The 12,414-nt window shown below is 54.8% G+C and overlaps 1 protein-coding gene across 1 annotated transcript in view; it reads right to left on the reverse strand.

Annotated features, from left to right (window-relative positions):
- ASB2 (ankyrin repeat and SOCS box containing 2) overlaps positions 1–12,414 on the reverse strand; it is a 30,692-nt gene that overhangs the window by 1,525 nt on the left and 16,753 nt on the right. The window contains exons 6-8 of the mRNA XM_058567951.1: positions 10,639–10,810; positions 2,157–2,721; positions 1,115–1,268 (exon numbers count right to left, since the gene is read on the reverse strand). Of these exons, the coding sequence (XP_058423934.1) occupies positions 1,115–1,268; positions 2,157–2,721; positions 10,639–10,810 (891 nt within the window). The remainder of the gene's footprint in view (positions 1–1,114; positions 1,269–2,156; positions 2,722–10,638; positions 10,811–12,414) is intronic.

The raw sequence follows: 12,414 nt of genomic DNA on the forward strand, positions 1-12,414 counted from the left end.
AAATGAAAAACCCTACAGTAGGTTTGGGTTCAATGGGGCATGGAACACCTGCACAGTCAGTGGGCAGGCAACGAGGCAGCACAGTCTCATCCGGGGACAGCAGCAGCAGCGGTGGGATAATGATGACTTGCTGTTGATTGACACACACTTGGCCAGAGAAGGGACTGGACCCCTCTGAGCCAGGGAAAGCCGTGGGGTAGCGAGAACTCCTCTGGGCCAGCGGCCATTTCTCAGTATCAGTTGCAGCACCCAGTTTGAGTGCTTCTGACGCCTCACCTGCCCAGGTGAGCCCCATAATGCCTAAGCCGGATGCTTGGCCTGACTTAGCCAGGCTGCCCCATCTGCACTGCACACGGCAGGTGGGTCGTGGCCAAACCCCACTTCACTGTGCCAGGCACTCCCACCCGCAAACACTTGTGGCAGGCAGAGCTGGAGGGGCTGGACAAGGAGCCAGCCCACCCTCCTCCATTCAGATGGGGATGCTGAGGCCCAGAGCAGGGACCTTCCCACGGCCACCCAGCAAGCCCCTGGCTCCAGGGCTCCAGGGGTCTGCCTCCTAGACCAGCGGCTGCAGGTGTGGTCTGTGGACTGGCAGCACTTGCACCACCTGGGAAAGTGCTGAAATGCAGACTCTCAGGCCCTGCCCCAGACCCGCTGAGTTAGAATTTGCATTTTTAACAAGGTGCCCAGGTGCTTCGTATGCACTTTACAGTCAGAGACGCCCTAGACCATCATTCTCTCCTCTACGCCACCACACTGCCTCTCAGTGGCGCAAAACATGGGCAGCTTACTCCAAAGGCCCTGATCCCCTTCAGAGGGCTGGAACTGTTTAAAATATCCTGCAAAGATTTAGAGGAGGGACTTCAGTGTTGGCCAAACCTGAGTTTGAATCCAAGCTCTGCCACTAACTGGCAGTGAGAACTTGGCCCAGGTGGCATCACCTCTCTGAAGTTCTGTCTCCTCATTTACAAAGTCATGGAGACACTGTAGGTGACACCCAGCACAGAGCCTGGCATGGAGTAGGTGCCCAATGAATATTACTGACAGTCACAAGCCCCGAGTCCTGGGCCTGAGCCAGGGAGGGGGACCTGCCAGCAGCAGTGACAGCCCCTACCTGCCTTCTCCTTGATGCCGGCCCAGTCCTCGTAGCTGTCGATGTGCTCCTTCAGCCGTGAGCAGAGCTGCACGTTGCCCACATAGTCCAGGAGGACGTCAATGATGGGTCCCGCCCAGCGGCTCACCTCCGGGGCTGACAGGAACTCGCAGAACTGAAAGAGAGCACACACCAGCGCTGGGACGCCTAGCACCAAGGGCTCACCCTCAGCGAGCTCACCTTCAGGAGGGAACCTGAGGCTGGTGAGGGCAGGGCCGTGTCCTAGGAGACAGTGGGCACAGCTAGGCTAGGATGCAGTTGTCTTCTCATCGACACAAGCCTCTGCTGCAAAAAGTGGGAGGTGAGCCACTTGGGCCAGGTGCATCATTAAGCCTCAACCTCCTTGTCCAGAAAATGGGTATACGACACCAGCTTCAAGGGTTTTTTATGAGAGTTAAGGTAATATGAACATAAACTTCTTTGCACACAGTAAGTGGCCCATAAATGATGGCCATTAGCCATTATAATTCTCTCCAGGAGGAGTGTGTTTCTAACTTGGCTTTCATTGTAAGTTCTGACTTGTTAAGTCATCACCATGGACAGGTCCTGCCTCTGGGTCTCTGACTTTCTGCAGCTCACCTGTCCTTATACCAGCCTGCTCGCACCTCCATCCCGATCCTGGTCATTCAGCATCACATTCCAGGTGTAGGTTTGCTGCGGGCGATGAACCCGTCAGTTTTGCCGAGTTCCCCGCCCATCTCCTGCTCCACTGTTGGTTCCTTAAGTTCCCCAGGACAGCAAACCAAAAGGATTTCACTGTTCATGTGAACCACTAAGTTCTGCTGCCTCTAAAACATGCTAACCACGGGTTCCGCTGCCTCCAAAGTGTGCTAAGCACTAGTTTACACGCCCTCCAAAGCGCATTAACCATTAGTCCACAGTGCCTCCAAAGCCCGTTAACCGCTATGCTCTGCTGCCTCCAAAGTGAATGGACCACTAGTCCACACTGCCTCCGAAGCGCGCTGGCCTGGCGGCACTCCGCTCCCCCGGCGCGCCCCCCTACCTGGACCACGCCTGGCGCCTTGTCGGTGGCGGGCGCGTCGTTGAACCTGTTGGAGGGCGGCGGGGGGGGCGGGTGCGGGCCATTGCCGTACAGGCACGAGAAGCAGGGCTCGCCGTCGCAGCCGAGGTCCATGAGGAACTTGAGCACCGACAGGTACTTCATGGCGAACATGATGGTGGCGGGGAAGGCGGTGGGGTGCGTGGCGATGTAGGCGTCGATGTTGGCGCCGTGGTCCAGCAGCAGCTGCATGGTGCGCATGCAGCCTTGGCGGATGGCCACGAGCAGGGGGCTGATGATGTCGCGGTTGGGGTCGGCGCCGGCGAGCAGCAGCAGCTCGGTGGCGTACACGTTGTTGTTGACCACGGCGAAGTAGAGCGCCGAGCTGCGGCGGTCCTCGTAGAGGCGCGCGCGCTCGGGCGCCAGCGGCGCGTTCACGTCGAAGCGCGCGCCCAGCAGCGCCTCGAGCACCGCGTCGTGGTTGCGCTCGGCCGCCAGGTGCAGCGGGCTGATGCCGCTCCGGCGCAGGCGCGTGCGGCTGGTCACCGGCAGCAGCATCTGCACGATCCTGCGGGCGGGGCGGGCATGCGCGGGTCACGGGGCGGCCGGCACGTCGGGGCTCCGCCAGCAGGGGGCGCTGAGGGGCCAGGCCCAGCCACTCACAACTACCGTGCGGGGAGGCACGGGCCCACCAGCAGGGGGTGCTGTGCATCCAGCCATTCTCACAATTACCACTTTGGGGAGGGGGGGGGTCTACGCTGCTCTCCTGACTTTACCGATAAGGAAACAGACTCAGAGAGCTTCGCCCACCTTCCCAAAGCCACACAGCCAATAAGAGGTGGAGCTGGGCTTCAAACCCAGAATCCCTGATCTCCAAAATCTGAGTTCTTAGAAACCTCAGCCAGACTGGACTGTGGTTTCAAGAATCTCTCCCTGCCTTATTTCAGGCTAAGGAGCGTTGCCCATTTCCTCCTCAGTTATCTGGAGGAATTGACTGGAAAGCCCCCAAACCCCGCAAATGTCCAAGCTACTCCCTGCAGGGGGCAGTAGAGCCTAGTGGTGAAGTTTGAAGCCGGACCCTGCCCTGCCTAGGTGGGGTGGGGTTGGGGGGTCACGGACAGTCGTATCCACATAGAGGGCTCACTATGTGCTGAGGGACATCTGAAGGCTTTACAAACACTTCTTGGTTTAATCTTTACAACAACCCGCAAAGTATGTCTCATCATTTCCACGTTGCAGATGAGAAAAATCAAGGCTCAGAGAGGCTGAGGGACTTGTCCAGGACACATCAGGAGAGGCAAACCAGGATTTGTGCCCTCCTCTGACTTCAGGGCTGAGCTGTCCTGCATCCCTGTCTTGCTGCCCTGGGGCCCTGGTGGAGCCGCCTGGCCCTGGGGGACAGGTAGGGACAAATGTGTCTGGCCCCAACCCCTCCTGCCCCAGGTCCCAGGCAGCCCTCAGTGACCATGAGGTCACGTGCTCCCCTCTCTTGTGAGTCTCAGGGCCTCTTCCCCTGAAGGCGGACTCTAGCCTCTCCGGGGCTCTCTGCCCTGCCTGTGGCCTGGAGAGGGTGGATCAGCTGCTGCTGAGGCTGGCGATTCCTTCGAGCCCTGACTCCTCTCTCTCCCGCTGAATCCGGCACCGCTCTCAGCACGTAACCTGCATTAATCTATTACAGTCACGCGTCGCCTAACGACGGGGACACGTTCTGAGAAATGCATTGTCAGGCGATTTTGTCGTTGTTCGAACATCATGGCGTGTACTTACTAACACACACCTAGATAGTACCGGCTACTATACACCTAGGCTGTATGGTACTAATCTTATGGGACCACCGGCGTATATGTGGTCCGTCGCTAGCCAAAACGTCATTATGCACGCGTGACTGTATATCCTCCCAATAGCCCTGTGAGGCGGGTACTGGTGTTACCCTCATTTACAGATGAGGAAACGGAAGCCCAGAAAGGGTATGTGACTTGCCCAAGGACACACAGCCAGTAAGTGATGGACCAGGATTTGAACACAGGCAGTCTGATTCCCCCCCGCCCACATCGTAACCACTGCCCTCTTCTTGTGTAGCAGTCAAGGACACAGCTGAGATGTCATGGAGTTTTGCATTCTTCATCATGCATTAACTTGCCTGCCCCATTTTACCTTCACTGCGGCCCTGTGGGGTAGCCAGAGCAAGTCTGTGGCCTCCCTTTCACAGATGCGGCTGAGAGAGAGGAAGTGACTAATGGAAGGTCCTAAAGCAGGTGGGGGGCTCAGCCCCAGGACTCTTGACCCCTTATCTTTGCTCTCTTCCCCCAGCCTCTGCCACCTGCAAGAACAAGCTCCGGCCACCGTCGTAATTCTACACCCTAATCCATCCAATCCTTGCTGACAGGTGACCTCACGGCCCCGTGAGGGCTCCAAGGAGGTGACCGTGGCTGGGCAAACAGGTGCCACCAGGCCTGTTCCCACGCGTCTCTGCTTCCTGGCACGCTGGCTTCCCGGCTTCCTGGAAATCTGATGCCAGTGACTTCCCGCTAGTATCTCAGTGGAAAGTAGTATTATTGTAAGTGATACTGTGTTTGCCTAAAATCTGCCTCTAAAACCTCAAAAGGAAATTCACACACCCAGGGGGGCTAATTGCCTCCTAATTTCTATTTGTGCAGGCACGGGAGGCCTGACCTTGCTCTGCAGAGGTGCTGGTCAAAGGCAGGGCTGGGGCCTCACCCTGGACCACGGCCATCGCCAACAAATGCTCCCTAACAGCCGTAACATGCCGAGGCACGGGAAAGAACAGCGAGAGGCAGTGAGGCACGGGAAAGAACAGCGAGAGGCACTGCCGGCGCCGCCGGCCAGATGGGGCTGGTGTCTCCAGCGGGTCACAGCTGGTCTCCAGCAATCCCCTGCCGAACCAAGGGAAAGTGGTAGAAATGTGAGGAAGTGACTGGATGCTGCCTAGAGTCCCAGAAGCATCGTCTTAATAACGCAGTAGAATCATCTTGTTGTCATACGCTGCTGTAGGACTCCACCAGTCAGAAAGTGTACAGAGCTGGAGATTCGTGTGTCCAGCCCTCTGTTTCACAGAGGGCGACAGTGAGGCCCGGGCGTGGGGTGGGCAAGAGAGTGAGGTTGGACTAGAGGTGATGGCAAAGCCAGGGCAGAATGTAGGTGACCACATTGCCCAGGGCCAGGCCTTTCCATGATGCCCCAGAACCCCAGCCCTGGGAGTGCTGGCGGCTCCATTGCATATCATTATTTCTCTTCTCCAGCCCATTTTGTGGCACGGAAGACAGGAGGATAAGGGGGCGACCCCAGCAGACAGGCTGGGGCTCTCCCACTTCTCCTGGGACCACAGGTGCTCAAAGCGCACCTTATGAAGATGAACAAGGTGCCCACTGCCGAATAGAAACTTCGCTGTCTGGGAGGCCTGGTTTCCTGCCTCTGCCTTCTCTTTCTCCAGTGTGGGGGCCGCACCTACCAGCTCAGGCCCTGAGACCAGAGCTGACCCAGCCCAGGGCTCTTCCAAGCAGGCCCAGAGTAGCAGCTCAGCAGGTGACCTTGGATCCCAGTCCTGATGACTGAGCCCCTGTCTTGTTCCTGGGACCCACCAGTAACTGAATCCCACTCTCCCTGTCCCAGGCAGCCCCACTCTCCTTGCTCCAGGCCCTGGATCCCCACCCAGGATGCTAGTTTCCTCAAGGCTTCTGTCCTGCCACACTGCCTGTCTCCGGCTCTGGTATCCTGCCTCAACCCCAGCCCAGCAGCAGGGGACAGAGCAGAGAGCTTTGTGCCAAAGCAGGCTGTCCTTAGCAGTGTGGGGTCCCACATAGGGCAGTGGACCTGGGTGCCACACCTGCTCTGCCTCTCAGTGCTGGGCCATCTCAGGCATGTCACTTAACCTCTCTGAACCACATCTATAACAGAGGGGTAATTAATCATAACAACAGAGATGCTGAGGAGGATGCTGAGGTAAAGTGCTTGTGAGCACTTTACCCTCCTAAATAATAATCACCATGATATTGCGGACCACTGCTGTGTGCTTCACACCTGTAGCTCATCCAATCCTGGCAATGACCCTGTGAGCTCATTTACTCTTCCTAACAACCCAGCAAGCTGCAATTGCTATGCCCAGGTTACAAAACACAAGTTAATGATATCTTTCACAGAGGCTGCTTTAGGGGATCAAGTGAGATGTTACACATTAAGCTGATTGGCGTGCAGTAGGCCCTCAGTAAATGGTGGCTGTTGGCGTCTTGGCCACCATGGTGATTGCAGCGCACGGCCCTGCTACACCAAACACGGAGATGTTCCAGGTCACCGGGTCACAGTGGTGTGACCTTCGTCAGTGTTCAGTATAAAACTTGAGGGTGGACTTGACTTTCATAAGGGAACCAGCCGCCCACAGATGCTCCGCTGCAAATACCACTGAGCTGCACTGTCACCTCTGGCGCGTGTGTGTGCGCTTGTGCGTGTGTGTGTTGGGGGGATTACCTCTTCTCTGAGCCCGTGTGTTGCTCATGCTGGGGCCAGAAAAGGCTACACCAGGGGAGAATCTGCCTGAGGGTGTTCCCCAGGGCACAGCGGGACTCCTGCCCCCGCGGGATCCTTCCCGGGGAAAGTCTGCGGCTTTTTCAGGAGATGCCGGGGGCTGGAGCCGGGGAGCAGTTCCTCCGTGAAGGAGGAAGCACAGGCACACAGCAGCTCCTGCAGCCGGCTGCAGTGAATGAGCAGGTCTGGAGGTTTCTGGATCTTCAGAGAGAGAATAGCGCTTGCAGAGGATGCAAACTGCCAGTTCTCAATCATAGTGCAACTCAGAATTGCTCAGGGAATCACTAAAAATGCAGATTCCTGGGCCCCATCCAGGGGCTGATGCCGCAGGTCTGGGGAGGGGCCTAGGAGTCAGATGCAGGTGGCCCATGCACCAGGTCTTGAGAAACTTGGATGCAAACCTTCATCATTTTTCTCCAGAAGACACGGGCAGCAAAGCAGTGTCCTGCAGTGGATGGGGGTGGGCAAAGGGCCCTGTGCCTGAGATCTCCCCTTTTATTTTCCAACAGGCCTTGAGCTCTGAGCCTCAGTTTCCCTTCTAATTAATGGGGATACTAACTTGCTTGTGAATATGCTTTTTAAACTGCATTTTAATTTAATGTATTAACAGTTCTCTATTCTGCCTTATTCCAGAAACAGTTTTAAGTGGCTTGCAAAGGGAGTATAAATTAGAAGTAAAGGAGAAAGAATACTTAAAAATGAAGGAGTCAGAAATGAGGCCCAAAATACAAGTATCTGTTACACACCTGCCACAAAGTAGACTCCATGATCCTGTTTCTCTACTGGGCTGCACCGTGAAATTAGCCAGGCAGCTTTTAGAAATCCCGCAGCCCAGCCGCAGCCCAGACGGCTCATGTTGAAATCTCTGAGGGTGGGGCCCCAGCATCAGGGTTTTTAAAGCACCCCCCACCCGGAGCTTCCAATGTGTAGCCAAGGCTGAGAAATGCTGGTTTTGGTGCTATTCTGCATTCATTTTAAAGGAAACTTGGGGCATCTTGTCTAATACAAACAGTTTCTTAATAAATCTACCTTTGGGGTGGAACTTTCATCTTATAAGGTGCCTTTGCTAAACTGGAAATGAAAAATAAGAAGTGTGCCTTGGAGGTGACTAAGACTTTGGGATCTTGGGGGCTCCTCTCTCAGCCATGCCTGAATGTTGCACCCTCCAGTTAAGTGTGCAGAAGAGAAGGCACCATCTGGCGGACACTGAGACCAGCTGCTGGGAGCTGCTTTCCAGGCTACAGACGGGCAGGGGGTGTTGGCAGGTGGCTGAGTGTGGAACGCCTAAGGAATGTCACATCAAATCCCCGAGCGGCCTATGGGAAGTCAGCGTGGAGCGGACCATTAATGCCACATGCTCAGGGAGTGGCAGAAGCTGCTGGGAACCTGGCTTTAACCCTTTGTTGGGCAGCCCTCAAAAAATGGCCTGGCCCCTCTCAGTCTTGGAGGCAGAAGGAAATGGGGCCTGAGAATAGAGGGTGAGTAACCAGGGGGTTTGCTTTGGGGGCCAGCATGAATCCAAAGCAGGAGTCTTTGGGGGAACATAAACCATTCATGCAGGTGGTTCCAGAGAGGACCGGCCTGGCTCCCTGGCCACCCTTAGGCACACCCAAGGCTCCTTCAAACTGCCCCCCCAGCTGGGGCCAGACTGCCGACATCTGGCTCCAGTAGACGGCATCCGGGTGTGATTGACGGATGCCATGCTACAGTCCCAGCTCTGCCTCTCTCTGGCAAGCCACTTCCCACCTCTGGCCTGGGTTCCCTCCTCTGCAGAATCAGGAGTTGGATTAGATCAGTGGTCCCCCTGAAGGCGTGGCTGGGCTGTATCTGGCTGGCTCAGGGTGTTTTGCAAAGACAGGCTCCTTCTGTCCTGGAGGTTCAGTTGTTCTGTGTCATTTAAAAAACTGCGCAGGGCGCCTATGCTGTACGGGCAAGCATGGGAAGCCAGAGGGCGGGAGATTTCCGAGGGCCAGCCCCTTCCCTCCCTTTCACCCGGATCTCTCTGGGGTCAGGCTAAGATAAACCATGTCAGTTGACTGATGCGGCGTCTTTCCAGAGCGGAAGAGAAAGATGCCGTCTTGCCCATCACCACTGCCCGCCTTGTTGCTTTCTTCCCTCCATTGGCTTAACTGAAAAATGATGGGATGTACTCTCCCTACGTCAGAGAGTGAGTGCAGCCCCACTGAACACCTACTATGCACCGGGCGCTCTGCTGAGTGCTTTATTTCCATTCTGTATCTGCATATGTCCACGTCACCAGTCTCCACAACAGCCCCGAGAGGCAGGTGTAACTACTTCCCATTTTACAGAAGGGGAAACTGAGGCTCAGAATGGTTAAGCGACTTGCCCAATGGCCTCAGCAGAGATTCAAACCCAGGTCTATCTGCCTTGAGAAGGCTGGGTCTCCTCTGTGCATGGATTGCAGGTGGGGCGGGAGGGCATCTTTGGTTGGTCATTTGTGCGGGCAGCCTGCAGAGCAGGAACTGGGGCTCCTTGTGTCTCCATTTTGTTCTCTAGGATGTCACTCTCACCCCCATTTCCCTCTGCCTTAGCAAAGACAGCCAATACCCGCCAACAGGCCCCATCTATATCTCTCCCTCTTCTCCCTGCTGAGGACAGGGCTGAGTTTCCCAAAGTGTGTCATCTGGGGTACACAGATGGGATTTTAGGTGAGAAGTTTTTTTTATTAATTGTAAATTAGTAATTTCAACAAAATAATAGTGTGATAAATGTTTAGTAATTTTAACAAAATGATAGTGTGATAAACATTTCCTTTTAAAAACAAATTCATTTTAAGTAAAAATGTCTTTAAAGGAAAATACTAAGCAATGAGAATATAGATGTTTAAAATTAGGAAGAAAGTCTGTGAACTGTCAAAGTTTGGGGAATGCTGGTCAGGTGGAAATTACTGGGCCCTGTCATCCTTCCCAGGCAGCTAGAGTTCAGCCCCCGGGCGAGTCTTCTCTGACCCCTCCAGCTAGTGGTGGTGCTGGTAGATGTTTAACAACTGACTCTCCAGGGGGAAAAGGGGGCCCTGATTTATATCATTCACCAATTTCCGTGGTGTAAATACTCTCACCAAGGCCAATTTCAGCTATTGATGTGAATAATCGGCTCACGTGAGCTGGTGAGAGGCAGCTCTAGCACAATCCGGCTCTAGCATGAGCCAGCTCTAGCACATCTCTGCTTCCAGCCCACGCCAGTCTGTCTCCTCTAGGACCACCACGGAGCTTACCTTTCATACTCTTTCATTATGCCATGAATTGCTGTGTGTGTGCGCGTGTGTGTGCGGGCGCGTGTGCGTGGGCATCTTCCCTCCTGTCAGATTGCCCCCTGGGAATTGAAGCTTCTCTCATCTCGCTCTAAGTCCCCAGCACATGGTAAGTGCTCAGTAAAGGCTAGCTGTCATCACTGGCACTATTTGTATTATCGTATATATCCCCTGCGTGCTTGCTAATTGCCTGAGAGGTTGGTTATCTTTGCCCCTCCAACAGAAATATCCACTACTCCAGACTCATATCTGGTCCCCTGAGTGGAATTCCTATAGATGTGACATTTGGAGCAGGTGAGTTCCTGCTATCTACAAGCTGTGTGACCTTGGGCAAGTCGCCCAACCTCTCTGCATCTTAGCTTTCTCATTTGAAAAACAAAGATAATCATATCTACCTCAGTAGATTTGTTAAAAGAATTGTGGAAAGTAGAGTTGTTGAAAGGATTAAATAAGTTTATAATGTGAAGTGATGAGCAGGGCTACGTGAGTGTGTGCTATTCTCATTTCTGTTGCTGCTGTTGTAGGCATTCCCTCTAGCTTGCTGACTGTTGAATGGTTTTCCTCTTTTCCACTAGACCTCTCCTGGGCCTTCCTAATCCTGTGGGCTGGGCCTGGGAGCCCCGCTCCGAGTGCGGGCGGGGGAGAGCCGCGTGGGGGGTGGCGGGCGGGGCTGACCTGTAGCTGCCCTTCTTGGAGGCGATGTGCAGTGGGAGCATGCCGTCCTTGTTAGCCTTGTTGGCGTCGGCGCCCTGCGACAGCAGGAACTCCACCACCTCCTCGTGCACGTTCTTGCAGGCCTCGTAGAGGGCGGACGCGTTGTCGCTGGCCTGCGTGTTGATGTCAGCGCCTGGGGGCGGAGAGGCGGTGAGTGATGGGGCGATCACTGTCCTTGATGTGACACCCAGCTGGCGGCCCCTGTGCTAACCACCGTGACACATGGGATCATTTAACAACGACCCTAAGAAAGAAGGGGTCCACCCGGAGGACCCCCTGCTCCCTTCTGCAACATCGAGACCCTGGGGCCTGCCGGCCAGAGCAGAGGCCTCCTAGAGGCTGAAAGCTGCTGCCGTGATGCTGACATTTACTGAGCAGTTACTGTGTGCTGGGCTCTGTGCTTTTCATGAGCTGTCTGAGCGCTGAAGCACAGAGAGCCTAGGCACCTGCCCCAGACCACCCAGCCCGTAAGCGAAGAGTCAACGCTTGAACTCAGGTGGTCTGACAGCAGAGGCCCTGGCCGATGGTCTGATGGCAGAGGCCATGCTCTTAACCCTCACTCCATGTAAAAGGATCCAGACCCTGCCCCGAGGAAGGCCCTCACAGCTGTAGGAGAGTACAGAGCCCCCAGTAAAGAAAACCCCGATAACTTTTTTAATTGGGATTTGTTCTTCTTGCCTTCCATTTCAAGGAATAAGAGAGGAATTACTTCCTGGCTCCTCTGAAGAAAACACTACCCCATGCTGATGAGAAGGAGATTCAAGCCTGGGGACAGTCTCCCTTCAGCCCAATTTCCTACATCTTCTCCATCTCCTGGTGGCAATGGAGAGAACTCATGGGTTTCTCTGCAAAGAGAGGTGCAGCCTGATCACCAGGCGCTCCTTATTCTGGAGGGAAATACAGCTGAGCCAGCAGTGAACTGTCAGTAAGGCTGAAATCAAAAGCATCTGTTAACCACGGCTACTCGCTCTCTGGGCATTCTGCTCATCTCAGGCTTCCTGGTAATTTTTTATTTTTGATGACTGATTTGTGGTCTACAGGAAAGAGCACAGGCTTTTGTGACAGCCAAGAACCAGCTGAAATTTCTGGCTCATGGCTGACAAGCTCTGGGGCCCCGGGCAGCCTTTAGGAGCCTCCTTTTTCTCATCTGTGACCAGGAATCATAGTACCTAATAATCAGGGAGGAGTAAATGAGATCATGTAAGTAAATGTCTGCTATGGACTGAATGTCTGTGTCCCCCAAACTCATATGTTGAAACCTAATCCCCATGTGTATTAGGAGGTAGGGCATTTGGGAGGTGATTCGGTCATGAGGGTGAAGCCCCCAGCAATGGGATTAGTGCCCTAAAGAAAGAGACCCCAGAGAGCTCCCCACCCCTTCCACCACGTGAGGACACAGTAGGAAGATGGCTGTCTGTCAACAGGAACAGGCTCTCACCAGACACCGAATCTGCCACCACCTTGATCTTGGACTTCCCAGCGCCCGACTGTGAGAAATAAACCCCTGCTGTCTATCAGCTCCCCCTGTCTGTGGTGTTCTGTCATGGCAGCCTGAGTGCACTGAGACAGTCTCTTGCACAATGCTTGGCACGGAGAAGGGGCTCAGCAAATGCCGGTTCTCCAGAACCGAGGGGCCGGGCACAGAGGCCTCCACCCCCGAGGGATAGTCGGCGAGCAGCGCTAACCCTGCCGAGCTCTCGGAGTCAGGGCCCCTGGAAGCCCGGACCCCGCCAGCAA

This window comes from Diceros bicornis, chromosome 24 (assembly GCF_020826845.1).
Source record: "Diceros bicornis minor isolate mBicDic1 chromosome 24, mDicBic1.mat.cur, whole genome shotgun sequence".
NCBI lineage: Eukaryota > Metazoa > Chordata > Mammalia > Perissodactyla > Rhinocerotidae > Diceros > Diceros bicornis.